General features: G+C 41.5%; 1 protein-coding gene across 2 annotated transcripts in view; it reads right to left on the reverse strand.

Moving 5' to 3' along the window:
- Positions 1-404: 404 nt before the first annotated feature.
- Positions 405-27,993, reverse strand: part of LOC133650154 (dynamin-3-like) — a 52,418-nt gene continuing 24,829 nt past the window's right edge. The window contains exons 12-21 of one of the 2 annotated variants that reach the window (XM_062047073.1): positions 27,876-27,962; positions 24,818-24,888; positions 21,652-21,706; positions 21,463-21,576; positions 17,239-17,348; positions 15,100-15,214; positions 7,483-7,647; positions 7,186-7,421; positions 6,951-7,124; positions 406-845 (exon numbers count right to left, since the gene is read on the reverse strand). In XM_062047073.1, the coding sequence (XP_061903057.1) occupies positions 803-845; positions 6,951-7,124; positions 7,186-7,421; positions 7,483-7,647; positions 15,100-15,214; positions 17,239-17,348; positions 21,463-21,576; positions 21,652-21,706; positions 24,818-24,888; positions 27,876-27,962 (1,170 nt within the window). In that variant the 3' untranslated portion in view covers positions 406-802. Of the gene's footprint in view, positions 846-6,950; positions 7,125-7,185; positions 7,422-7,482; positions 7,648-15,099; positions 15,215-17,238; positions 17,349-21,462; positions 21,707-24,817; positions 24,889-27,875; positions 27,963-27,993 lie in introns of both variants that reach the window. The other variant, XM_062047072.1, reaches the window with a different exon arrangement.

Consider the following 27,993-nt stretch of genomic DNA (forward strand, 5'->3'; position numbering starts at 1 on the left):
TTGATGTGAAGTAATTGGAGCCTTAAATATGTCAATCATTCGTAACATTTATTTTGATTCATTATTGTTGTTATTGTGATAATAGAGTCAACTTTGACATGTTTTGCTCCTGTACTCCACTTTTCAGTAGTATGTTGAAGATGTGCTGTTGACAAATGTCCCCCGTGCCACACTTTGGACACCCCTGATACACAGAACACTGACCGTGCTCCTCAGCCCACATGTGTGTGTGTGTGTGGGGGGGGGGGGGCTGCTACTACACACACACACACACACACACACATCAGCACATACTTTGGATCAATGTTCTCACACTCTCATCTCCTGGTCCTCACAGAACAATACTATAATCAACACTTATGGAGGGGTTCCTGCAAGGAATGTATACTTGGACACCCCCCCCCCCCCATACATACACACACACACACACACACACACACACACACACACGCACACACACACATGCAGTACAAGCAGCTTGTGTGCCATGCTGCCGTTGGGAATGCAGAGGGCAGCAGAAAGTTGAAGCAGCAGGTGGTGGACCTGGAGGTTGTGTAATACTAGAAGGTGGAGGTTGTGCAATACTAGAAGGTGGAGGTTGTGTAATACTAGAAGGTGGAGCACGTACACCACAAGACGATACGGTACACAGATACATGTCACCTGGTGGCAGGTGAAGGGACACAAGTGGAAGATCTGCACGAGGGAAGGAACACAGCAGCATGGCTGAGAGGGGAAGGGGAAGAAGAAGAAGAAGAAAAAGAAGAAGAAGAAGAAGAAGAAGAGGTCCATCTTTGGACGTCTATGGCGGGACTTGTCGTGTTGGCGATGGCGGGGGTCGTCGACTTGAGTGGAGGACAAGACAAGACAAGAGGAGAAGTTTCAGTAGAAGAAGAGAAGACAAACAACCTTTTCCACTACACAGGGGCCCGGGGCCCACTCAAATATGAACACTGAAGGATTGACTAAGTAGGACCTTGTCACATGACATCGCAGACTAATCACATGTAAAGAGACTCATCACAACAATCATGTCATCACATGATCAATATGTTTCTATCAACTGTCACATGATCAATATGTTTCTATCAACTGTCAATAACATCAATATGTTTCTATCAACTGTCACATGATCAATATGTTTCTATCAACTGTCACATGATCAATATGTTTCTATCAACTGTCAATAACATCAATATGTTTCTATCAACTGTCATTAACATCAATATGTTTCTATCAACTGTCACATGATCAATATGTTTCTATCAACTGTCATTAACATCAATATGTTTCTATCAACTGTCACATGATCAATATGTTTCTATCAACTGTCAATAACATCAATATGTTTCTATCAACTGTCAAAAACATCAATATGTTTCTATCAACTGTCACATGATCAATATGTTTCTATCAACTGTCAATAACATCAATATGTTTCTTGTCAATAACATCAATATGTTTCTATCAACTGTCACATGATCAATATGTTTCTATCAACTGTCAATAACATCAATATGTTTCTATCAACTGTCAATAACATCAATATGTTTCTATCAACTGTCACATGATCAATATGTTTCTATCAACTGTCACATGATCAATATGTTTCTATCAACTGTCAATAACATCAATATGTTTCTATCAACTGTCATTAACATCAATATGTTTCTATCAACTGTCACATGATCAATATGTTTCTATCAACTGTCATTAACATCAATATGTTTCTATCAACTGTCACATGATCAATATGTTTCTATCAACTGTCAATAACATCAATATGTTTCTATCAACTGTCAATAACATCAATATGTTTCTATCAACTGTCACATGATCAATATGTTTCTATCAACTGTCAATAACATCAATATGTTTCTTGTCAATAACATCTATATGTTTCTATCAACTGTCACATGATCAATATGTTTCTATCAACTGTCAATAACATCAATATGTTTCTATCAACTGTCGCATGATCAATATGTTTCTATCAACTGTCAATAACATCAATATGTTTCTATCAACTGTCACATGATCAATATGTTTCTATCAACTGTCAATAACATCAATATGTTTCTATCAACTGTCACATGATCAATATGTTTCTATCAACTGTCAATAACATCAATATGTTTCTATCAACTGTCACATGATCAATATGTTTCTATCAACTGTCAATAACATCAATATGTTTCTATCAACTGTCACATGATCAATATGTTTCTATCAACTGTCAATATCATCAATATGTTTCTATCAACTGTCACATGATCAATATGTTTCTATCAACTGTCAATAACATCAATATGTTTCTATCAACTGTCAATAACATCAATATGTTTCTATCAACTGTCAATAACATCAATATGTTTCTATCAACTGTCACATGATCAATATGTTTCTATCAACTGTCAATATCATCAATATGTTTCTATCAACTGTCACATGATCAATATGTTTCTATCAACTGTCACATGATCAATATGTTTCTATCAACTGTCAATAACATCAATATGTTTCTATCAACTGTCACATGATCAATATGTTTCTATCAACTGTCAATAACATCAATATGTTTCTATCAACTGTCAATAACATCAATATGTTTCTATCAACTGTCACATGATCAATATGTTTCTATCAACTGTCAATAACATCAATATGTTTCTATCAACTGTCAATAACATCAATATGTTTCTATCAACTGTCAATAACATCAATATGTTTCTATCAACTGTCAATAACATCAATATGTTTCTATCAACTGTCAATATCATCAATATGTTTCTATCAACTGTCACATGATCAATATGTTTCTATCAACTGTCACATGATCAATATGTTTCTATCAACTGTCAATAACATCAATATGTTTCTATCAACTGTCACATGATCAATATGTTTCTATCAACTGTCAATAACATCAATATGTTTCTATCAACTGTCAATAACATCAATATGTTTCTATCAACTGTCAATAACATCAATATGTTTCTATCAACTGTCAATAACATCAATATGTTTCTATCAACTGTCAATAACATCAATATGTTTCTATCAACTGTCAATATCATCAATATGTTTCTATCAACTGTCAATAACATCAATATGTTTCTATCAACTGTCACATGATCAATATGTTTCTATCAACTGTCAATGACATCAATATGTTTCTATCAACTGTCACATGATCAATATGTTTCTATCAACTGTCAATAACATCAATATGTTTCTATCAACTGTCAATAACATCAATATGTTTCTATCAACTGTCAATAACATCAATATGTTTCTATCAACTGTCAATATCATCAATATGTTTCTATCAACTGTCAATAACATCAATATGTTTCTATCAACTGTCACATGATCAATATGTTTCTATCAACTGTCAATGACATCAATATGTTTCTATCAACTGTCACATGATCAATATGTTTCTATCAACTGTCAATAACATCAATATGTTTCTATCAACTGTCAATAACATCAATATGTTTCTATCAACTGTCAATAACATCAATATGTTTCTATCAACTGTCAATAACATCAATATGTTTCTATCAACTGTCAATATCATCAATATGTTTCTATCAACTGTCACATGATCAATATGTTTCTATCAACTGTCACATGATCAATATGTTTCTATCAACTGTCAATAACATCAATATGTTTCTATCAACTGTCACATGATCAATATGTTTCTATCAACTGTCAATAACATCAATATGTTTCTATCAACTGTCAATAACATCAATATGTTTCTATCAACTGTCAATAACATCAATATGTTTCTATCAACTGTCACATGATCAATATGTTTCTATCAACTGTCAATAACATCAATATGTTTCTATCAACTGTCACATGATCAATATGTTTCTATCAACTGTCAATAACATCAATATGTTTCTATCAACTGTCAATAACATCAATATGTTTCTATCAACTGTCAATAACATCAATATGTTTCTATCAACTGTCAATAACATCAATATGTTTCTATCAACTGTCAATATCATCAATATGTTTCTATCAACTGTCAATAACATCAATATGTTTCTATCAACTGTCACATGATCAATATGTTTCTATCAACTGTCAATGACATCAATATGTTTCTATCAACTGTCACATGATCAATATGTTTCTATCAACTGTCAATAACATCAATATGTTTCTATCAACTGTCAATAACATCAATATGTTTCTATCAACTGTCAATATCATCAATATGTTTCTATCAACTGTCACATGATCAATATGTTTCTATCAACTGTCACATGATCAATATGTTTCTATCAACTGTCAATAACATCAATATGTTTCTATCAACTGTCACATGATCAATATGTTTCTATCAACTGTCAATAACATCAATATGTTTCTATCAACTGTCAATAACATCAATATGTTTCTATCAACTGTCAATATCATCAATATGTTTCTATCAACTGTCAATAACATCAATATGTTTCTATCAACTGTCACATGATCAATATGTTTCTATCAACTGTCAATAACATCAATGTGTTTCTATCAACTGTCACATGATCAATATGTTTCTATCAACTGTCAATAACATCAATATGTTTCTATCAACTGTCACATGATCAATATGTTTCTATCAACTGTCAATAACATCAATATGTTTCTATCAACTGTCAATAACATCAATATGTTTCTATCAACTGTCACATGATCAATATGTTTCTATCAACTGTCAATAACATCAATATGTTTCTATCAACTGTCAATAACATCAATATGTTTCTATCAACTGTCAATATCATCAATATGTTTCTATCAACTGTCAATAACATCAATATGTTTCTATCAACTGTCACATGATCAATATGTTTCTATCAACTGTCAATGACATCAATATGTTTCTATCAACTGTCACATGATCAATATGTTTCTATCAACTGCCAATAACATCAATATGTTTCTATCAACTGTCAATATCATCAATATGTTTCTATCAACTGTCAATAACATCAATATGTTTCTATCAACTGTCACATGATCAATATGTTTCTATCAACTGTCACATGATCAATATGTTTCTATCAACTGTCACATGATCAATATGTTTCTATCAACTGTCAATAACATCAATATGTTTCTATCAACTGTCACATGATCAATATGTTTCTATCAACTGTCAATAACATCAATATGTTTCTATCAACTGTCACATGATCAATATGTTTCTATCAACTGTCAATAACATCAATATGTTTCTATCAACTGTCAATATCATCAATATGTTTCTATCAACTGTCAATAACATCAATATGTTTCTATCAACTGTCACATGATCAATATGTTTCTATCAACTGTCAATGACATCAATATGTTTCTATCAACTGTCACATGATCAATATGTTTCTATCAACTGCCAATAACATCAATATGTTTCTATCAACTGTCAATATCATCAATATGTTTCTATCAACTGTCAATAACATCAATATGTTTCTATCAACTGTCACATGATCAATATGTTTCTATCAACTGTCACATGATCAATATGTTTCTATCAACTGTCACATGATCAATATGTTTCTATCAACTGTCAATAACATCAATATGTTTCTATCAACTGTCACATGATCAATATGTTTCTATCAACTGTCAATAACATCAATATGTTTCTATCAACTGTCACATGATCAATATGTTTCTATCAACTGTCAATAACATCAATATGTTTCTATCAACTGTCACATGATCAATATGTTTCTATCAACTGTCAATAACATCAATATGTTTCTATCAACTGTCAATAACATCAATATGTTTCTATCAACTGTCACATGATCAATATGTTTCTATCAACTGTCATTAACATCAAAGTGTCAATAAAACACTTTAGTAATTTTTCTGCTGCAGGACTGCTTGTATCGCACATGATATCACACACAATTAATCCGCTGCAAGACTGCTTGTATCGCACATGATATCACACACAATTAATCCACTGCAAGACTGCTTGTATCGCACATGATATCACACACCAGTAAACACGCTGCAGGACTGCTTGTATCGCACATGATATCACACACGATTAATCCGCTGCAAGACTGCTTGTATCGCACATGATATCACACACAAGTAAACACGCTGCAGGACTGCTTGTATCGCACATGATATCACACACACGTAAACACGCTGCAGGACTGCTTGTATCACACATGATATCACACACGAGTAAACACGCTGCAGGACTGCTTGTATCGCACATGATATCACACACGAGTAAACACGCTGCAGGACTGCTTGTATCGCACATGATATCACACACGAGTAAACACTCTGCAGGACTGCTTGTATCGCACATGATATCACACACGAGTAAACACGCTGCAAGACTGCTTGTATCGCACATGATATCACACACGAGTAAACACGCTGCAGGACTGCTTGTATCGCACATGATATCACACACAAGTAAACACGCTGCAGGACTGCTTGTATCGCACATGATATCACACACACAAACACGCTGCAGGACTGCTTGTATCACACATGATATCACACACGAGTAAACACTCTGCAGGACTGCTTGTATCGCACATGATATCACACACGAGTAAACACGCTGCAGGACTGCTTGTATCGCACATGATATCACACACGAGTAAACACGCTGCAGGACTGCTTGTATCGCACATGATATCACACACAAGTAAACACTCTGCAGGACTGCTTGTATCGCACATGATATCACACACGAGTAAACACGCTGCAAGACTGCTTGTATTGCACATGATATCACACACGAGTAAACACGCTGCAGGACTGCTTGTATCCCACATGATATCACACACGAGTAAACACTCTGCAGGACTGCTTGTATCGCACATGATATCACACACGAGTAAACACGCTGCAGGACTGCTTGTATCTGTGTGAGTCTTGTGTTTTCTCCTACCCACCTGGGGATACTTGGAGGGGCCCTGTTTGGGCGGCTGGGGGCCTGAGGACTCTCAGCACTGTTGTTGAAGGGCCCCAGGGGTCCCGGGCGGTTAGGTGGCGGTGGGGCCCCACGAGGCCCGGGGCGCTGGCCTGCAGACATCCTCCTGGGACCAGTGGGACTGGGAGGCGGAGACCTTGACACCAGGGAAGGTTTAGAAGACATAGGACAAGTTCTTGATACAGGTGTGTCGGTACCTGCGACCACCGCTGGACTCGCCCACCCAGGAGTTGTCCACGGGTGGGGGCATGGGCACGGTGATGGTGGAGGTGGAGATGTCTCCAATGATGGCCAGAGCCTCCTTCAGGGCCTGGTGGGTCCTCAGCACCTCGTCCCTCCTCCGGGCCTGCTCCTGGGACTCGTCCATCAGGGCGTTCTGGTCTCCTGCAGAGTACAGCTGGGCCAGCAGCTCCGCGTTGATGAACTCCTTCACCTGTGGACAAGATGGAGGCTGCAGCGGGAGAAGGTGGTGTAGAAGGCAGGTGAGTGTTTACGTTGTTGATCATCAGGTGCATGATGGCCTTGGGCATCAGGTCTCTGATGCACTTGTTGACGATGGCCATGTAGGAGTCCACCAGGTTCCTGATGGTCTCCACCTTGCGCTCCAGCTGGGGGTCCATGGAGAAGTTGTCTGAGGCGGTACTGGTCTCACTCTCCACCTTCATGGGGGAGAAGAACACACCACACCTGTCATGCCATGTCTTGATTAATCACATTGCTAACGTTAGCTGCATTGTTAGCCACCAGAGAGCATTTTTATATGTTAGCATCTTCTTGTCTCATGGTGTTGTAACCATAGCAACCATATGTTAGCATCTTCTTGTCTCATGGTGTTGTAACCATAGCAACCATATGTTAGCATCTTCTTGTCTCATGGTCTTGTAACCATAGCACCTCGCAGCAGCGGTGACCCTCGCCGAGGACCACCTGGCCGTTCACCGCGAGGCGCAACCGGCACCCACAACGCGCGGACAAAGCACGCAACCGGCACCCACGACGGCGGACAAAGCGCGCAACAAAAGGAGGAGGGAGTATTGCAAATTCCCAAACATGACCCGTGTGACTCTCCCTCCGCAGGTCCCGGCTGCTGCCTTCAGAACATCTCCCGCGCAGACGGCCCCTCAAACGCTTGGGCAGGTGTGCTGGAGGCGTGGTCGGCCCGATCACGCGCGTCAGGGACTTCCGCAGGTGGAGACGTACTGTATCACGGTAAGGATACAAGGGAGTAGCGAGCAGACCTTGATCCACCAGAACCTGGTTCGACCCGGGGCTTTGAGGCAGGCAACACGGCTAAAAATTAGGTGTGTTCATGGGGTTGTGCACGAGTACCCTGTGGTGCCAGTGGAAATTTGGTATGAGGGTCAAAAGCATAGGGTCAAGGTAGCTGTAAGTACGCACCTTTCGCACCCCGTAATTTTGGGCACAAATTGGCCGGGGTTTAACAGTCTAGTGACACAATGCGTGGGGGTGCGTTCACGGACCGTAGGAAAGGGGAATACCCGTGCAGTTCTCAGTGGCGACGCGGGTCCATCCAACACTGCCGGGCGGGAATCGAGAGGAAACTTTGCGCGCGGCCTGGCACCAGGTGGCTTACATCGACGGTCAGCTGGTGCGCCCGGGAACAGCGCGGGTATTTCCTCATTTCTCAATTATTAGAGATAGATTATACCGGGTGAGCCGTGACACTCAAACAGGAGAGGAAACCACCCAGTTGTTGGTGCCTGGAAAACCATTTCCCGGCGGCGCACTACAATCCCATGGCTGGCTACATGGGGTAGGATAAAACACTAAATCGGGTCATGGTCCGATTCTATTGGCCGGGCATCCGGACAGACGTGCGCCGCTGGTGTGCTGCCTGCCCGGACTGCCAGCTGGTGAACCCGGTGGCCACCCCCAAGGCGCCCTTGCGCCCATTGCCGCTCTTGGAGGTCCCCTTCGAAAGAATTGGTATGGACCTCATCGGACCATTCCACCCGAGCACACGGGGATATCGCTTTGTGGTAGTCCCGGTGGATTACGCAACGCGCTATCCCTAAGCAGTGCCACTGCGCTCCATCTCTGCAAAGAGTGTCGCGCAGGCCCTGTCTCAGGTCATCTCCCAAGTTGGAATCCCGAAAGAGATTCTGACTGACCAGGGCACGTCCTTTATGTCACGCACGATAAAGGAACTATACGGATTATTGGAAATTAAAGCGATCCGCACCAGCGTATACCACCCACAAACAGATGGGCTGGTGGAGCGGCTAAATAAGACGCTGAAAACCATGATCTGTAAGTTTACGCACGAGGACAAACCCATCCATTCATCCATTTTCCAGGGTATACCCCGCCTTCCGTCCGATTGTAGCTGAGATAGGCTCCAGCGCCCCCCGCAACGAGGACAAACCAAATTGGGATAAATAGCTGGATCCCTTACTGTTTGCAATGCGGGAGGTACATCAGGCCTCTACAGGCTTTGCGCCTTTTGAGTTATTATACGGCAAGAAACCGCACGGGGTTTTGGATGTAATTAAGGAAAGCTGGGAGGAGGGGCCAGCTCCAGCAAAAACGAAATTCAATACGTCATGGACATGCGAGCAAAACTCCCCACGGTGGGGCACTTGTCACGCGAGAATTTGCTCCGTGCCCAGGAACGTCAGCAGGGCGTGTATAACAGGGGCACTCAGCTAAGAAAATTTTCACCGGGAGAAAGAGTGCTTGTGTTACTTCCAACATCCAGCTCGAAATTACTCGCCAGGTGGCAAGGACCCTTTGAGGTCACACGGCAAGTGGGTGATGTGGACTACGAGGTCCGGCGCTCGGACCAGGGCAGAGCCACCCAAATTTATCATATAAACCTCCTGAAAACATGGAAGGAGGCGGAGCCTGTTTCCATGGTGACGGTGGTTGAGGAGGAGGAGGATTTCGGGCCAGAGGTCCCGCGCTCTGTTCTGCCCTTCCCCCTCCTCTGTGACAATCTGCTCACGTTAGCGCAGAAAGCGGATGTTGCCAAGCTGCAGCAGCGCTTCTCTGATGTGTTCTCCCCTCGGCCCGGGCGCACGAACCTCAACCAACATCATATTGAGACCAGCGCGGGGGTTACGGTGCGCTCTCAGCCCTACAGGCTCCCTGAACACAAACGCAAAGTGGTTCGGGAGGAATTAAAATCCATGCTGGAGTTGGGGGTAATAGAAGAATCCCCCGGGGCGTGGTGCAGCCCCACCGTTCTGGTAGGGAAAAAGGATGGGTCTGTGCGGTTCTGTGTGGATCACCATAAGGTGAACGAAATATCACGTTTTGACGCTTACCCAATGCCTCGGGTCGACGAGCTCCTGGATCGGCTGGGTACTGCTCGTTTTTTTACGACACTGACCACCGACCAAGGGCTACTGGCAGATTCCCTTGTCACCAGAGTCCAGGGAAAAAATGGCCTTTTCCACTCTGGAAGGTTTGTACCAATTTGTGACACTTCCGTTTGGCTTGTTCGGTGCGCCCACCACGTTCCAGCGCCTCATGGACCGGGTGCTGAGGCCTCACGCTGTATACGCGGCTGCCTACCTGGATGACGTCATCATCCAGAGTAGCGGCTGGGAAGAGCACATGCGGCGGGTGGGGCGGTGCTCGAGTCCCTGAAGCAGGCAGAGCTCACCGCCAACCCGGCAAAGTGTGTTGTTGGCCGGAGGGAAGTACAGTATTTGGGGTACCACTTGGGAGGAGGGCAGGTGCGCCTGCAGGTAGATAAAACAGCGGCAATTGTGGCCTGCCCAATCCCCAAGACGAAAAAAGAGGTGAGGCAGTTTTTGGGTCTGGCAGGTTACTACCGGAGGTTTATCCCCCGGTTTGCGGACCTGACCAGCCCACTAACTGACCTCACCCAAAAGGGTGCTCCAGATCTGGTCCAGAGGACGGAGCAGTGCCAGCAGGCGTTAGAGAGGGTTAAAAAGGCCCTCTGCGAGGAGCCGATCCTGCACATGCCTGATTTTTCTCTCCCGTTTTGTCTGCAGGCTGACGCGTAGGGCAGGGGACTGGGAGCTGTTTTGTCCCAGCAGGTGGAGGGCGTCGACCGACCCATCCTTTGTATCAGCCGAAAGCTATCCGAAAGAGAGGCCAGGTATAGCACAGTGGAGAGGGAGTGCCTCGCCATTTGGTGGGCGGTCGGGGCCCTCCGATACTACCTCCTGGGGCGCCTCTGCACCTCTGCTCGGACCACAAACCCCTCCAGTGGCTCCATCGCATGAAAGATGCCAACGTGCGGATCACCCGTTGGTATCTACCTTTACAACCCTACAACTTCAGAGTGATTCACAGACCGGGTGCACAGATGGCCATGGCCGACTTCCTTTCCCGCTCCCTCACGGGATGGGGGGTAATGGGGGGGGGGTGGCCTGTGGACCTGCAGCGAAGCGGGGTGTGCCAGGGCCGGCTTCGAGATTAGCGACAGGTGTGTAGATGGCACACCTGGGCCGGTTTATCTGATCAGCGGTCCCTCTGTTAAAGAGCAGCAGCCGGGAAGGAGAGGCGTTAGTACGAGTACGAGCACGAGCATGAGAGAGAGCCACGTAACGCAATGACTGAAAAGGAACACAAAGAACATTTATTGAAAAATAAATCATTGTTCAGAACTATGAATGAAGCGGTCATGTCCGTGATTGGTGGTCTGAAGAACCCGGAAGAGCAAGTCTTCAACAAGCATGTTGAGCTACATCAAAGACTTGTAAGGAATGTACTTGACTCGCCGCCATGCATGTATGCGATATGATTGATTGATTGATTGATTGATTGATTGATTGATGTATGCGATATAGATGTTGACACGTATGCGATATAAATGCTGACACGTATGCTATGTAAATGTTGACATGCATGCGATATAAATTTTGACACATATACAACATAAATGTTGACACGTAAGGGATGTAAATGTTGACATGTATGCGATACAAATGTTGACAGTTGTGCGATATAAATGTTGACACCTATGGGATATAAATGTTCACACGTATGCGATATAAATGTTGACACGCATGCGATATAAATGTTTACACTAATGCTATATAATTGTTGACACGTATGTGATATAAATGTTGACACTTATGCGATATAAATGTTGACACGTATGCGATATAAATGTTGACAGGTAGGCGATTTAACCGTTGACAGTTGTGTGATATAAATGTTGATACACATGCGATATAAATGTTTACACTAATGCTATATAATTGTTGACACTAATGCTATATAATTGTTGACACGTATGCTATGTAAATGTTGACACGCATGCGATATAAATGTTGACACGTATGCGATATAAATGTTGACACGTATGCGATATAAATGTTGACAGGTATGCGATATAACCGTTGACAGTTGTGTGATATAAATGTTGACACGCATGCGATATAAATGTTTACACTAATGCTATATAATTGTTGACGTATTTATTATTATTTATTTATAACACGTATGTGATATAAATGTTGACACTTATGCTATATAGATGTTGACATGTGTGCGATATAAATGTTGACACATATGCGATATAAATGTTGACACGTATGCGATATAAATGTTGACACATATGCGATATAAATGTTGACACGTATGCGATATAATCGTTGACAGTTGTGTGATATAAATGTTGACACGTATGCGATATAAATGTTGACAGGTATGCGATATAAATGATGACACGTATGCGATATAAATGTTGACACGTATGCGATATAAATGTTGACACGTATGCGATATAAATGTTGACACGTATGCGATATAAATGTTGACACGTATGCGGTATAAATGTTGACACGTATGCGGTATAAATGCTGACAGGTATGCGATACAACCGTTGAAAGTTGTGTGATATAAATGTTGACACGCATGCAATATAAATGTTTACACTAATGCTATATAATTGTTGACACGTATGTGATATAAATGTTGACACTTATGCTGTATAGATGTTGAAACGTATGCGATATAACCGTTGACAGTTGTGTGATATAAATGTTGACAGTTGTGCGATATAAATGCTGGCAGGTATGCGATATAAATGCTGACACGTATGCGATATAAATGTTGACACGTATGAGATATAAATGTTGACACGTATGCGATATAAATGTTGACAGGTATGCGATATAACCGTTGACAGTTGTGTGATATAAATGTTGACATGCATGCGATATAAATGTTTACACTAATGCTATATAATTGTTGACACATATGTGATGTAAATGTTGACACTTATGCTATATAGATGTTGACATGTGTGCGATATAAATGTTGACACATATGCGATATAAATGTTGACACCTATGCGATATAAATGTTGACACGTATGCGATATAAATGTTGACACATATGCGATATAATCGTTGACAATTGTGTGATATAAATGTTGACACGTATGCGATATAAATGTTGACAGGTATGCGATATAAATTATGGCACGTATGCTATGTAAATGTTGACATGCATGCGATATAAATGTTGACACGTATGCGATATAAATGTTGACACGTATGCGGTATAAATGTTGACACGTATGCGGTATAAATGTTGACACGTATGCGGTATAAATGTTGACAGGTATGCGATATAACCGTTGAAAGTTGTGTGATATAAATGTTGACACACATGCGATATAAATGTTTACACTAATGCTATATAATTGTTGACACGTATGTGATATAAATGTTGACACTTATGTGATATAAATGTTGACACGTATGCGTTATAAATGTTGACACGTATGCGATATAAATGTTGACACGTATGCGATATAAATGTTGACACATATGCGATATAATCGTTGACAGTTGTGTGATATAAATGTTGACACGTATGCGATATAAATGTTGACAGGTATGCGATATAAATGATGACACGTATGCTATGTAAATGTTGACATGCATGCGATATAAATGTTGACACATATGCGATATAAATGTTGACACGTATGCGATATAAATGTTGACACGTATGCGGTATAAATGTTGACACGTATGCGGTATAAATGTTGACAGGTATGCGATATAAATGTTTACACTAATGCTATATCATTGTTGACACGTATGTGATATAAATGTTGACACTTATGCTGTATAGATGTTGACATGTGTGCGATATAAATGTTGACACATGCGATATAAATGTTGACACGTATGCGATATAAATGTTGACACATAAGGGATGTAAATGTTGACACGTATGCGATACAAATGTTGACAGTTGTGCGATATAAATGTTGACACCTATGCGATATGAATGTTCACACTTATGCGATATAAATGTTGACAGTTGTGCGATATAAATGTTGACACCTATGCGATATGAATGTTCACACTTATGCGATATAAATGTTGACACGTATGCGATATAAATGTTGACAGGTATGCCATATAACCGTTGACAGTTGTGTGATATAAATGTTGACACGCATGCGATACAAATGTTTACACTAATGCTATATAATTTTTGACACGTATGTGATATAAATGTTGACAATTATGCTATATAGATGTTGACATGTGTGCGATATAAATGTTGACACATATGCGATATAAATGTTGACACGTATGCGATATAAATGTTGACACGTAAGGGATGTAAATGTTGACACGTATGCGATACAAATGTTGACAGTTGTGCGATATAAATGTTGACACCTATGCGATATGAATGTTCACACTTATGCGATATAAATGTTGACAGTTGTGCGATATAAATGTTGACACCTTTGCGATAAGAATGTTCACACTTATGCGATATAAATGTTGACACGTATGCGATATAAATGTTGACACGTATGTGATATAAATGTTGACAGGTATGCGATATAACCGTTGACAGTTGTGTGATATAAATGTTGACACGCATGCGATATAAATGTTTACACTAATGCTATATAATTGTTGACACGTATGTGATATAAATGTTGAGTTATGCTATATAGATGTTGACACGTATGCGATATAAATGTTGACACATATGCGATATAAATGTTGACAGGTATGCGATATAAATGTTGATAGGTATGCGATATAACTGTTGACAGTTGTGTTATATAATTGTTGACACGTATGTGATATAAATGACAAAGAAGCAGTAAGAAGGTAAGTGCAGGTGCTGACCGTTGTGATCTTCTCAGGGTAAACTCCAGCACGTAGCAGAGAAGACTTCCAGCTGTCCACATCATCCTGGGAGTCACACGCCAGCTCCAGTGTGCGGTTGTCCTTGTACACGTTCCTGCAGTACACACATACATGGCTAGTACAAGTACACCTTCCTGCAGTACACACATACATGGCTAGTACAAGTACACCTTCCTGCAGTACACACATACATGGCTAGTACAAGTACACCTTCCTGTAGTACACTACACACATACATGGCTAGTACAAGTACACCTTCCTGTAATACACACATACATGGCTAGTACAAGTACACCTTCCTGTAGTACACACATACATGGCTAGTACAAGTACACCTTCCTGCAGTACACACATACATGGCTAGTACAAGTACACCTTCCTGCAGTACACACATACATGGCTAGTACAAGTACACCTTCCTGTAGTACACACTACACACATACATGGCTAGTACAAGTACACCTTCCTGTAATACACACATACATGGCTAGTACAAGTACACCTTCCTGTAGTACACACATACATGGCTAGTACAAGTACACCTTCCTGTAGTACACACATACATGGCTAGTACAAGTACACCTTCCTGTAGTACACACATACATGGCTAGTACAAGTACACCTTCCTGCAGTACACACATACATGGCTAGTACAAGTACACCTTCCTGCAGTACACACATACATGGCTAGTACAAGTACACCTTCCTGTAGTACACACATACATGGCTAGTACAAGTACACCTTCCTGCAGTACACACATACATGGCTAGTACAAGTACACCTTCCTGCAGTACACACATACATGGCTAGTACAAGTACACCTTCCTGTAGTACACACATACATGGCTAGTACAAGTACACCTTCCTGTAGTACACATATACATGGCTAGTACAAGTACACCTTCCTGTAGTACACATATACATGGCTAGTACAAGTACACCTTCCTGTAGTACACACATACATGGCTAGTACAAGTACACCTTCCTGCAGTACACACATACAAGTACACATGAAGTACAAGTACATAATCCTACACATATTTGCAGCGCTGCATGCAGGCCTTTAGCTCTTTGGCTTGATAATTGCCACGTGGTGACTAATAATGATCATAATAATATTAATCATAATAATAATCATAATAATAATAACAACAATCATAATAATCATAATACGCATAATAATATTCATAATAATATTAATAATAACCATAATAATGTAATAATCATATTATAATAATAATCATAATAACACCAATATAAAAAATGTTGATTATAATAATGATAATAATCATATTCATAATAATATTAATGACATTGATAATAGTAATCATAATAATAATAATCATAGTAATATTAATTATTATAAGTCATAATAATAATTAGAGATGTCCGATAATATCGGTCTGCCGATATTATCGGCCGATAAATGCGTTAAAATGTAATATCGGAAATTATCGGTATCGTTTGTTTTTTTCATCAGTATCGTTTTTTTTTTTTTTTTTTTTTTTTATTAAATCCACATTAAAAACACAAGATACACTTACAATTAGTGCACCAACCCAAAAAACCTCCCTCCCCCATTTACACTCATTCACACTCATTCACACAAAAGGGTTGTTTCTTTCTGTTATTAATATTCTGGTTCCTACATTATATATCAATATATATCAATACAGTCTGCAAGGGATACAGTCCGTAAGCACACATGATTGTGCGTGCTGCTGGTCCACTAATAATACTAACCTTTAACAGTTAATTTTACAAATTTTCATTAATTACTAGTTTCTATGTAACTGTTTTTATATTGTTTTACTTTCTTTTTTATTCAAGAAAATGTTTTCAATTTATTTATCTTATTTTATTTGATTCATTTTTTTAAAAAGTACCTTATCTTCACCATACCTGGTTGTCCAAATTAGGCATAATAATGTGTTAATTCCACGACTGTATATATCGGTTGATATCGGTATCGGTTGATATCAGTATCGGTAATTAAAGAGTTGGACAATATCGGCATATCGGATATCGGCAAAAAGCCATTATCGGACATCCCTAATAATAATAATAACAAAAACAAAGATGGTATTTCAGTGATTGTGACATGACTTGCAGCTGACCTGGACTCGGTGTTGAAAATGCAGAAGATGTGTTTGCTGGACATGAAACTCTTCTCCACATCACGGACCTTCAGGTTGTCCAGAGGCAGCATGTACTTCTTCTCCTTCTCCTGTCAGGATGCACACACACTTCTTACTGCGTGCTGGCGACAACACACAAGGTCAGTGTCAGGATGCACACACACTTCTTACTGCGTGCTGACGACAACACTTCACACACAAGGTCAGATTAAATGACAGCCTGGCATTAAAAGTCAACATCTGGTAGTACTTAGTACACAGCACTGGTAGTACTTAGTACACAGCACTGGTAGTACTTAGTACACAGCACTGGTAGTACTTAGTACACATCACTGGTAGTACTTAGTACACAGCACTGGTAGTACTTAGTACACAGCACTGGTAGTACTTAGTACACATCACTGGTAGTACTTAGTACACATCACTGGTAGTACTTAGTACACAGCACTGGTAGTACTTAGTACACAGCACTGGTAGTACTTAGTACACATCACTGGTAGTACTTAGTACACAGCACTGGTAGTACTTAGTACACAGGAGAGAAGTTCCCCAGAGGAGGCCACAACCAGCGACACCAAAGTGGATTTGGATTTGAAGGCCATGTGGTGTCAGACCTGGTGTGATTTGGAGTCAATGTGGTGTCAGACCTGGTGCGATTTGGAGACCATGTGGTGTCAAACCTGGTGTGATTTGGAGTCCATGTGGTGTCAAACCTGGTGTGATTTGGAGTCAATGTGGTGTCAGACCTGGTGTGATTTGGAGTCAATGTGGTGTCAGACCTGGTGTGATTTGGAGTCCATGTGGTGTCAGATCATGTGTGATTTGGAGTCCATTGTGGTGTCAGACCTGGTGTGATTTGGAGTCCGTGTGGTGTCAGATCATGTGTGATTTGGAGTCCATGTGGTGTTAGACCTGGTGTGATTTGGAGTCAATGTGGTGTCACACCTGGTGCGATTTGGAGTCCATGTGGTGTCAAACCTGGTGTGATTTGGAGTCCATGTGGTGTCAGACCTGGTGTGATTTGGAGTCCATGTGGTGTCAGACCTGGTGTGATTTGGAGTCAGTGTGGTGTCAGATCATGTGTGATTTGGAGTCCATGTGGTGTTAGACCTGGTGTGATTTGGAGTCAATGTGGTGTCACACCTGGTGCGATTTGGAGTCCATGTGGTGTCAAACCTGGTGTGATTTGGAGTCCATGTGGTGTCAAACCTGGTGTGATTTGGAGTCAATGTGGTGTCAGACCTGGTGTGATTTGGAGTCCATGTGGTGTCAGACCTGGTGTGATTTGGAGTCCGTGTGGTGTCAGATCATGTGTGATTTGGAGTCCATTGTGGTGTCAGACCTGGTGTGATTTGGAGTCAATGTGGTGTCACACCTGGTGCTATTTGGAGTCCATGTGGTGTCAAACCTGGTGTGATTTGGAGTCCATGTGGTGTCAGACCTGGTGTGATTTGGAGTCCGTGTGGTGTCAGATCATGTGTGATTTGGAGTCCATGTGGTGTCAGACCTGGTGTGATTTGGAGTCAATGTGGTGTCACACCTGGTGCGATTTGGAGTCCATGTGGTGTCAAACCTGGTGTGATTTGGAGTCCATGTGGTGTCAGACCTGGTGGGAACGCTCACATGGAAGGACGGGAGCGCTAAGATAGACCGACTCTGCAGACCCACATTGGGTTCCTATTCCCAAAGGGGTCACAGCACTCCATATATGGTCAAGCAGGTCTCCTCCCTCCCTCCTTGGAGTGTCCCTCCCAGAGCGAGCAGCAATCCATCTATGCAAGAGTGCCACGTCAGGACTGGATCCTCGTGTGGACCGGACTCTGCCGACCAGCAAACACGCCGACCTAAAAGCCGGAAGCGCCATCGCAGACGGGACCCTTGGCGCCAAAACAGAGAGGTTGGAAAGGGAGGGGCCCCAAGAGGACTGACCTTGGACTCCGGCTCCTTCCACCCAGTGTTCAGACTACCAGTTCATGGTCATGCTGGTGTACAGTAGTCTGCACACTGGTTAGACTGGGCTTGGACCTTCTTCCTCCTCTCACTCTCTTCATCTCCTTCACCGCCATTTCCTACTCTCCTCCTTTGACTTGGACCATGGAGATAAACCCTCCTCTGAGGAACCTGGAACTGGAGTCTAGGCTCCTCTTTTGACTTGGACCATGGAGATAAACCTTCCTCTGAGGAACCTTGAACTGGAGTCTAGGCTCCTCCTTTGACTTGGACCGTGGAGATAAACCTTCATCTGAGGAACCTGGAACTGGAGTCTATGCTCCTCCTTTGACTTGGACCATGGAGATAAACCTTCCTCTGAGGAACCTGGAACTGGAGTCTAGGCTACTCTTTTGACTTGGACCATGGAGATAAACCTTCCTCTGAGGAACCTGGAACTGGAGTCTATGCTCCTCCTTTGACTTGTACCATGGAGATAAACCTTCCTCTGAGGGAACTGGAGTCTCGGCTCCTCGTTTGACTTGGACCATGGAGATAAACCTTCCTCCGAAGAACCTTGAACTGGAGTCTAGGCTCCTCCTTTGACTTGGACCATGGTGATAAACCTTCCTCTGAGGAACCTTGAACTGGAGTCTAGGCTCCTCCTTTGACTTGGACCATGGAGATAAACCTTCCTCTGAGGAACCTGGAACTGGAGTCTCGGCTCCTCGTTTGACTTGGACCATGGAGATAAACGTTCCTCCGAAGAACCTTGAACTGGAGTCTAGGCTCCTCCTTTGACTTGGACCATGGAGATAAACCCTCCTCTGAGGAACCTGGAACTGGAGTCTAGGCTCCTCCTTTCACTTGGACCATGGAGATAAACCCTCCTCTGAGGAACCTGGAACTGGAGTCTAGGCTCCTCTTTTGACTTGGACCATGGAGATAAACCTTCCTCTGAGGAACCTTGAACTGCAGTCTAGGCTCCTCCTTTGACTTGGACCGTGGAGATAAACCTTCCTCTGAGGAACCTTGAACTGGAGTCTAGGCTCCTCCTTTGACTTGGACCATGGAGATAAACCTTCATCTGAGGAACCTGGAACTGGAGTCTATGTTCCTCTTTTGACTTGGACCATGGAGATAAACCTTTCTCTGAGGAACCTGGAACTGGAGTCTAGGATCCTCCTTTGACTTGGACCATGGAGATAAACCTTCCTCTTAGGGAACTGGAGTCTAGGCTCCTCCTTTGACTTGGACCATGGAGATAAACCTTCTTTTGAGGGAACTGGAGTCTCGGCTCCTCGTTTGACTTGGACCATGGAGATAAACCTTCCTCCGAAGAACCTTGAACTGGAGTCTAGGCTCCTCCTTTGACTTGGACCATGGTGATAAACCTTCCTCTGAGGAACCTGGAACTGGAGTCTAGGCTAATCCTTTGACTTGGATCATGGAGATAAACCTTCCTCTGAGGAACCTGGAACTGGAGTCTATGCTCCTCCTTTGTCTTGGACCATGGTGATAAACCTTCCTCTGAGGAACCTGGAACTGGAGTCTATGCTCCTCCTTTGACTTGGACCATGGTGATAAACCTTCCTCTGAGGAACCTGGAACTGGAGTCTATGCTCCTCCTTTGTCTTGGACCATGGTGATAAACCTTCCTCTGAGGAACCTGGACCTGGAGTCGAGGCTCCTCCTTTGACTTGGACCATGGTGATAAACCTTCTTCTGAGGAACCTGGAACTGGAGTCGAGGCTCCTCCTTTGACTTTGACCATGGAGATACACCTTCCTCTGAGGAACCTGGAACTGGAGTCGAAGCTCCTCCTTTGACTTGGACCGTGGAGATAAACCTTCCTCCGAGGAACCTTGAACTGGAGTCGAAGCTCCTCCTTTGACTTGGACCACGGAGATACACCTTCCTCCGAGGAACCTCCGACAGCTGCAGAGATGTAAACTTGAAATATGCTCGCCTCGCACTTTGAGGGCGATGTGGTCACCGGGAGGGGGAGGAGCCAAGGTGCCTGCAAAGTCCTAGTTGTGAAGTCAGTGGTGTTGGAGGAAGGAGAAGGAGGATGTAATGCTGTTGGAGGAACATCTAGTGAGGCTGCAGTGTAGCTCCACCTGCTGTGCACAACAACAACAACAACAACAACAAGAAGCTGCACAGCGGGCAGAGAAGTGAAGAACATGGCCGCCAGCAGAACCTTGTGGATGTGTGAAGAATAAAAACTACATTTGACTCCTGGTCACGACTGGTTCTAGTGATCAGACGCACCTCGTCATCCTTGAACCAGGACAGGCTCTCAGCGGTCAGCACAAACCAGTACTCCTTGGCCCCGCCCTTCATGATGCTGATGTTGTTGATGGTCAGCCAGCCTTTACGGATCACCTGCAGGGAGGGGGAGGAGCTTAGAAGGTCGCCACATGTCACACCTGGAGGAACCACAAGATGTGTGTGTGTCACCTGGTTGGTGGCAGAACTCTGGCTCTTGTTGGTCTGACTGCTCCTCTGCTGAGCGCTGTGCACCGGGGTCACACCCAGGTCACACCCAGGTCACGCCGAGGTCACACCCAGGTCACACCCAGGTCAGGTCGGACATGAGGAAGGGAAGAAGGGTGAAGGTGAAGACAACCTGCTCACTACAGTAGATCACTCAGCATTTCTGTGGACTTCTAGGGTTGTACGCTATACCACTACTAGTATAGTATACTGCTACTAGTATAGTATACCGCTACTAGCATAGTATACCTCTACTAATATAGTATACCACTACTAGTATAGTATACTGCTACTAGTATAGTATACCGCTATTAGCATAGTATACCTCTACTAATATAGTATACCACTACTAGTATAGTATACTGCTACTAGTATAGTATACAGCTACTAGCATAGTATACCTCTACTAATATAGTATACCACTACTAGTATAGTATACTGCTACTAGTATAGTATACAGCTACTAGCATAGTATACCTCTACTAATATAGTATACCACTACTAGTATAGTATACCTCTACTAATATAGTATACCGCTACTAGTATAGTATACTGCTACTAGTATAGTATACCGCTACTAGCATAGTATACCTCTACTAATATAGTATACCACTACTAGTATAGTATACCGCTACTAGCATAGTATACCTCTACTAATATAGTATACCACTACTAGTATAGTATACCGCTACTAGTATAGTATACCTCTACTAATATAGTATACCACTACTATTATAGTATACCTCGACTAATATAGTATACCACTACTAGTATAGTATACCACTACTAGTATAGTATACCTCTACTAATATAGTATACCACTACTAGTATAGTATACCGCTACTAGCATAGTATACCTCTACTAATATAGTATACCACTACTGGTATAGTATACCACTACTAGTATAGTATACCTCTACTAATATAGTATACCACTACTATTATAGTATACCTCGACTAATATAGTATACCACTACTAGTATAGTATACCACTACTAGTATAGTTTACCAGTAATTGTATACTACTACTAGTATAGTTTCGGTTCTAGTATAGTTTACCAGCAATAGTATACAGCTACTAGTATAGTATACCATTACTAGTATAGTATACCATTACTAGTATAGTTTACCAGTACTAGTATAGTTTACCAGTAATAGCATACCGCTACTAGTATAGTATACCACTAATAGTACACCACTAATACAAACCCCGTTTCCATATGAGTTGGGAAATGGTGTTAGATGTAAATATAAACGGAATACAATGATTTGCAAATCCTTTTCAAGCCATATTGAGTTGAATATGCTACAAAGACAACATATTTGATGTTCAAACTGATTAACATTAACATTATTATCATTAACTTTAGAATTTGATGGCAGCAACACGTGACAAAGAAGTTGGGAAAGGTGGCAATAAATACTGATAAAGTTGAGGAATGCTCATCAAACACTTATTTGGAACATCCCACAGGTGAACAGGCTAATTGGGAACAGGTGGGTGCCATGATTGGGTATAAAAGTAGATTCCATGAAATGCTCAGTCATTCACAAACAAGGATGGAGCGAGGGTCACCACTTTGTCAACAAATGCCTGAGCAAATTGTTGAACAGTTTAAGAACAACATTTCTCAAGCAGCTATTGCAAGGAATTTAGGGTTTTCACCATCTACGCTCCGTAATATCATCAAAGGGTTCAGAGAATCTGGAGAAATCACTGCACATAAGCAGCTAAGCCCGTGACCTTCCATCCCTCAGGCTGTACTGCATCAACAAGCCACATCAGTGTGTAAAGGATATCACCACATGGGCTCAGGAACACTTCGGAAACCCACTGTCAGTAACTACAGTTGGTCGCTACATCTGTAAGTGCAAGTTAAAACTCTCCTATGCAAGGCGAAAACCGTTTATCAACAACACCCAGAAACGCCGTCGCTTCGCTGGGCCTGAGCTCATCTAAGATGGACTGATACAAAGTGGAAAAGTGTTCTGTGGTCTGACGAGTCCACATTTCAAATTGTTTTTGGAAACTGTGGACGTCGTGTCCAAAGAGGAAAAGAACCATCCGGATTGTTATAGGCACAAAGTGTAAAAGGCAGCATGTGTGATGGTATGGGGGTGTATTAGTGGCCAAGACATGGGTAACTTACACATCTGTGAAGGCACCATTAATGCTGAAAGGTACATACAGCTTTTGGAGCAACATATGTTGCCATCCAAGCAACGTTACCATGGACGCCCCTGCTTATTTCAGCAAGACAATGCCAAGCCACGTGTTACATCATAGTAAAAGAGTGCGGGTACTAGACTGGCCTGCCTGTAGTCCAGACCTGTCTCCCATTGAAAATGTGTGGCGCATTATGAAGCCTAAAATAGCAGAAGGGAGACCACCGGACTGTTGAATAACTTAAGCTGTACATCAAGCAAGAATGGGAAAGAATTCCACTTCAAAAATGTGTCTCCTCAGTTCCCAAACCTTTATTGTTTACTGAGTCAATAAATATCATCCCTTCTGCTCATTGAGTCAATAAATATCATCCCTTTTCACACTCACTTTCTGCACGACAAAACACTTAAGTCATGATTGTCTTCAGGTTAAAGTAGAGTGGTAATTGTTTTATTTGGCGAAAGCGAGTGGTCACTATAATTCATTAGGTCAAGCGCATGACGCAGTAAGTTGAATGATGCGGACACGTTTGTTACTGGATACTTTCTAACACGCCTTGGAGACGTTGTATGTGTAAGTGATATACCAATATCAATATTTGATGTATTGACTCATGTTTCATTTATCAATGAATATTACTCAAGTGTGCTTAGCTGTTGTGTAGCCGCTAGGTCCTAGCATGTTTACCTTTAGTGAGTGACTAAAAGACACAACAAGTGTGTTTATTGGAGCGTATGTAGATGTTACCACCCTCGTATCAGAGAGGATATTTACATGATATAAGTGGATACAATCTGATACTTGATGTTCTGCTGATATCAGGGCCCACATCCCCAGTATCACAAACATGCATGTTTACAGTCATTATTTGGTCCAACCCAAGTGAAGAGTCAGTATCTAACTTCAATCATTCATATTTAAATCAGCACAATAATAATAATAATAATAAATAATGATTTTTACTTTGCAAAGCCAATGAAGTCCTCATGGTTGGTGTTGATGTAAGACAGTTGGATGTCAATCACCAGCAGAACCTGCAACAATACAACACATTTACTCTAGCAATCATACATACACACATACATACATACATATACACATACATACATACATGTACACATACATACATACATATACACATACATACATACATACATATATACATATACACATACATATATACACACATATACATACATACATACATATACACATACATATATACACACACACACACACACACATACATACATACATACATACATACATACATAGTATGCATAAATCAAGTATTTGAACTTTAAAATATAAAACATGACAACAATAGCTGCTGTATAACATTATTTGTGTATACAATTATATTGTTGTGTGTAACATTATATTGTTGTGTGTAACATTATATTGTGTAAACAATTATATTGTTGTGTGTAACATTATATTGTTGTGTGTAACATTATATTGTGTAAACAATTATATTGTTGTGTGTAACATTATATTGTTGTGTGTAACATTATATTGTTGTGTGTAACATTATGTTGTGTGTAACATTATATTGTTGTGTGTAACATTATATTGTGTATACAATTATATTGTTGTGTGTAACATTATATTGTGTATACAATTATATTGTTGTGTGTAACATTATATTGTTGTGTGTAACATTATATTGTTGTGTGTAACATTATGTTGTGTGTAACATTATATTGTGTATACAATTATATTGTTGTGTGTAACATTATATTGTGTATACAATTATATTGTTGTGTGTAACATTATATTGTTGTGTGTAACATTATATTGTGTATAAAATTATATTGTTGTGTGTAACATTATATTGTTGTGTGTAACATTATATTGTGTGTATAACATTATATTGTTGTGTGTAACATTATATTGTGTATACAATTATATTGTTGTGTGTAACATATTATGTATAAAATTATATTGTTGTGTGTAACATTATATTGTTGTGTGTAACATTATATTGTGTATACAATTATATTGTTGTGTGTAACATATTATGTATAAAATTATATTGTTGTGTGTAACATTATATTGTTGTGTGTAACATTATATATTTTTTTGTTATAATTTTGGTCCAGTATGACTTTCAACATTTATGTTGGCGACCTCTGTCACAACATGTTGACCACCATCACATGTTGACCACCATCACATGTTGACCACCATCACACGTTGACCACCATCATACGTTGACCAACATCACACGTTGACCACCATCACATGTTGACCACATCACACGTTGACCACCATCACATGTTGACCACCATCACATGTTGACCACCATCACACGTTGACCACCATCACATGTTGACCACCATCACATGTTGACCACCATCACATATTGACCACCATCACATATTGACCACCATTACATGTTGTGTTGACCACCATCACATGTAGACCACCATCACATGTAGACCATCATCACATATTGACCACCATCACATGTTGACCACCATTACATGTTGACCACCATTACATGTTGACCACCATCACATGTTGTGTTGACCACCATCACATGTAGACCACCATCACATATTGACCACCATCACATGTTGACCACATCACATGTTGACCACCATTACATGTTGACCACCATCACATGTTGTGTTGACCACCATCACATGTTGACCACCATCACATGTTGACCACCATCACATGTTGACCACCATTACATGTTGACCACCATCACATGTTGTGTTGACCACCATCACATGTTGTGTTGACCACCATCACATGTAGAAAACCATCACATATTGACCACCATCACATGTTGACCACCATCACACGTTGACCACCATCACATGTTGACCACCATCACATGTTGACCACCATCACATGTTGACCACCATCACACGTTGACCACCATCACATGTTGACCACCATCACATATTGACCACCATCACATATTGACCACCATTACATGTTGTGTTGACCACCATCACATGTAGACCACCATCACATGTAGACCACCATCACATGTAGACCACCATCACATATTGACCACCATCACATGTTGACCACCATTACATGTTGACCACCATTACATGTTGTGTTGACCACCATCACATGTTGACCACCATCACATGTAGACCACCATCACATGTAGACCACCATCACATATTGACCACCATCACATGTTGACCACCATTACATGTTGACCACCATTACATGTTGACCACCATCACATGTTGTGTTGACCACCATCACATGTAGACCACCATCACATGTAGACCACCATCACATATTGACCACCATCACATGTTGACCACCATCACATGTTGACCACAATCACATGTTGACCACCATCACATGTTGACCACCATCACATGTTGACCACCACCACATGTTGTGTAGACCACCATCACACGTTGACCACCATCACACGTTGACCACCATCACATGTAGACCACCATCACATGTTGTGTAGACCACCATCACACATTGACATCCATCACACGTTGACCTCCATCACACGTTGACCACCATCACATGTTGACCACCATCACACATTGACCACCACCACATGTTGTGTAGACCACCATCACATGTTGTGTAGACCACCATCACACATTGACATCCATCACACATTGACCTCCATCACACGTTGACCACCATCACATGTTGACCACCATCACACATTGACCACCACCACATGTTGTGTAGACCACCATCACATGTTGTGTAGACCACCATTACATGTTGTGTAGACCACCAGGAAGTCTTCAAATGTAGAAAATAAACCATAATGTGTGGCCTAGCGCACCTGAGTGCCCACAGAAGGTGTGGCCTAGCGCACCTGAGGGCCCACAGAAGGTGTGGCCTAGCGCACCTGAGGGCCCACAGAAGGTGTGGCCTAGCGCACCTGAGGGCCCACAGAAGGTGTGGCCTATCAAGGTGCATCTAAACACTAGAGTCATTATTGTCATGCATTATTATGATGGTTAATTAAAGGTGTGAGTGGACACACCTGTGCCAGGTGAGTGTGGAGTGTTACCTGTTCCTTGGCTCGACTCTCCCTGTCCCGGATGTGAGACGTGACGATTCTCTCGGTTTCTTCCCTCAGCATGGGGAAACTTTCCAGCTGGCAGAACGGAAAACTCTTTCAATGTCAG

This window comes from Entelurus aequoreus, linkage group LG05 (assembly GCF_033978785.1).
Source record: "Entelurus aequoreus isolate RoL-2023_Sb linkage group LG05, RoL_Eaeq_v1.1, whole genome shotgun sequence".
Classification (NCBI taxonomy): Eukaryota; Metazoa; Chordata; class Actinopteri; order Syngnathiformes; family Syngnathidae; genus Entelurus; species Entelurus aequoreus.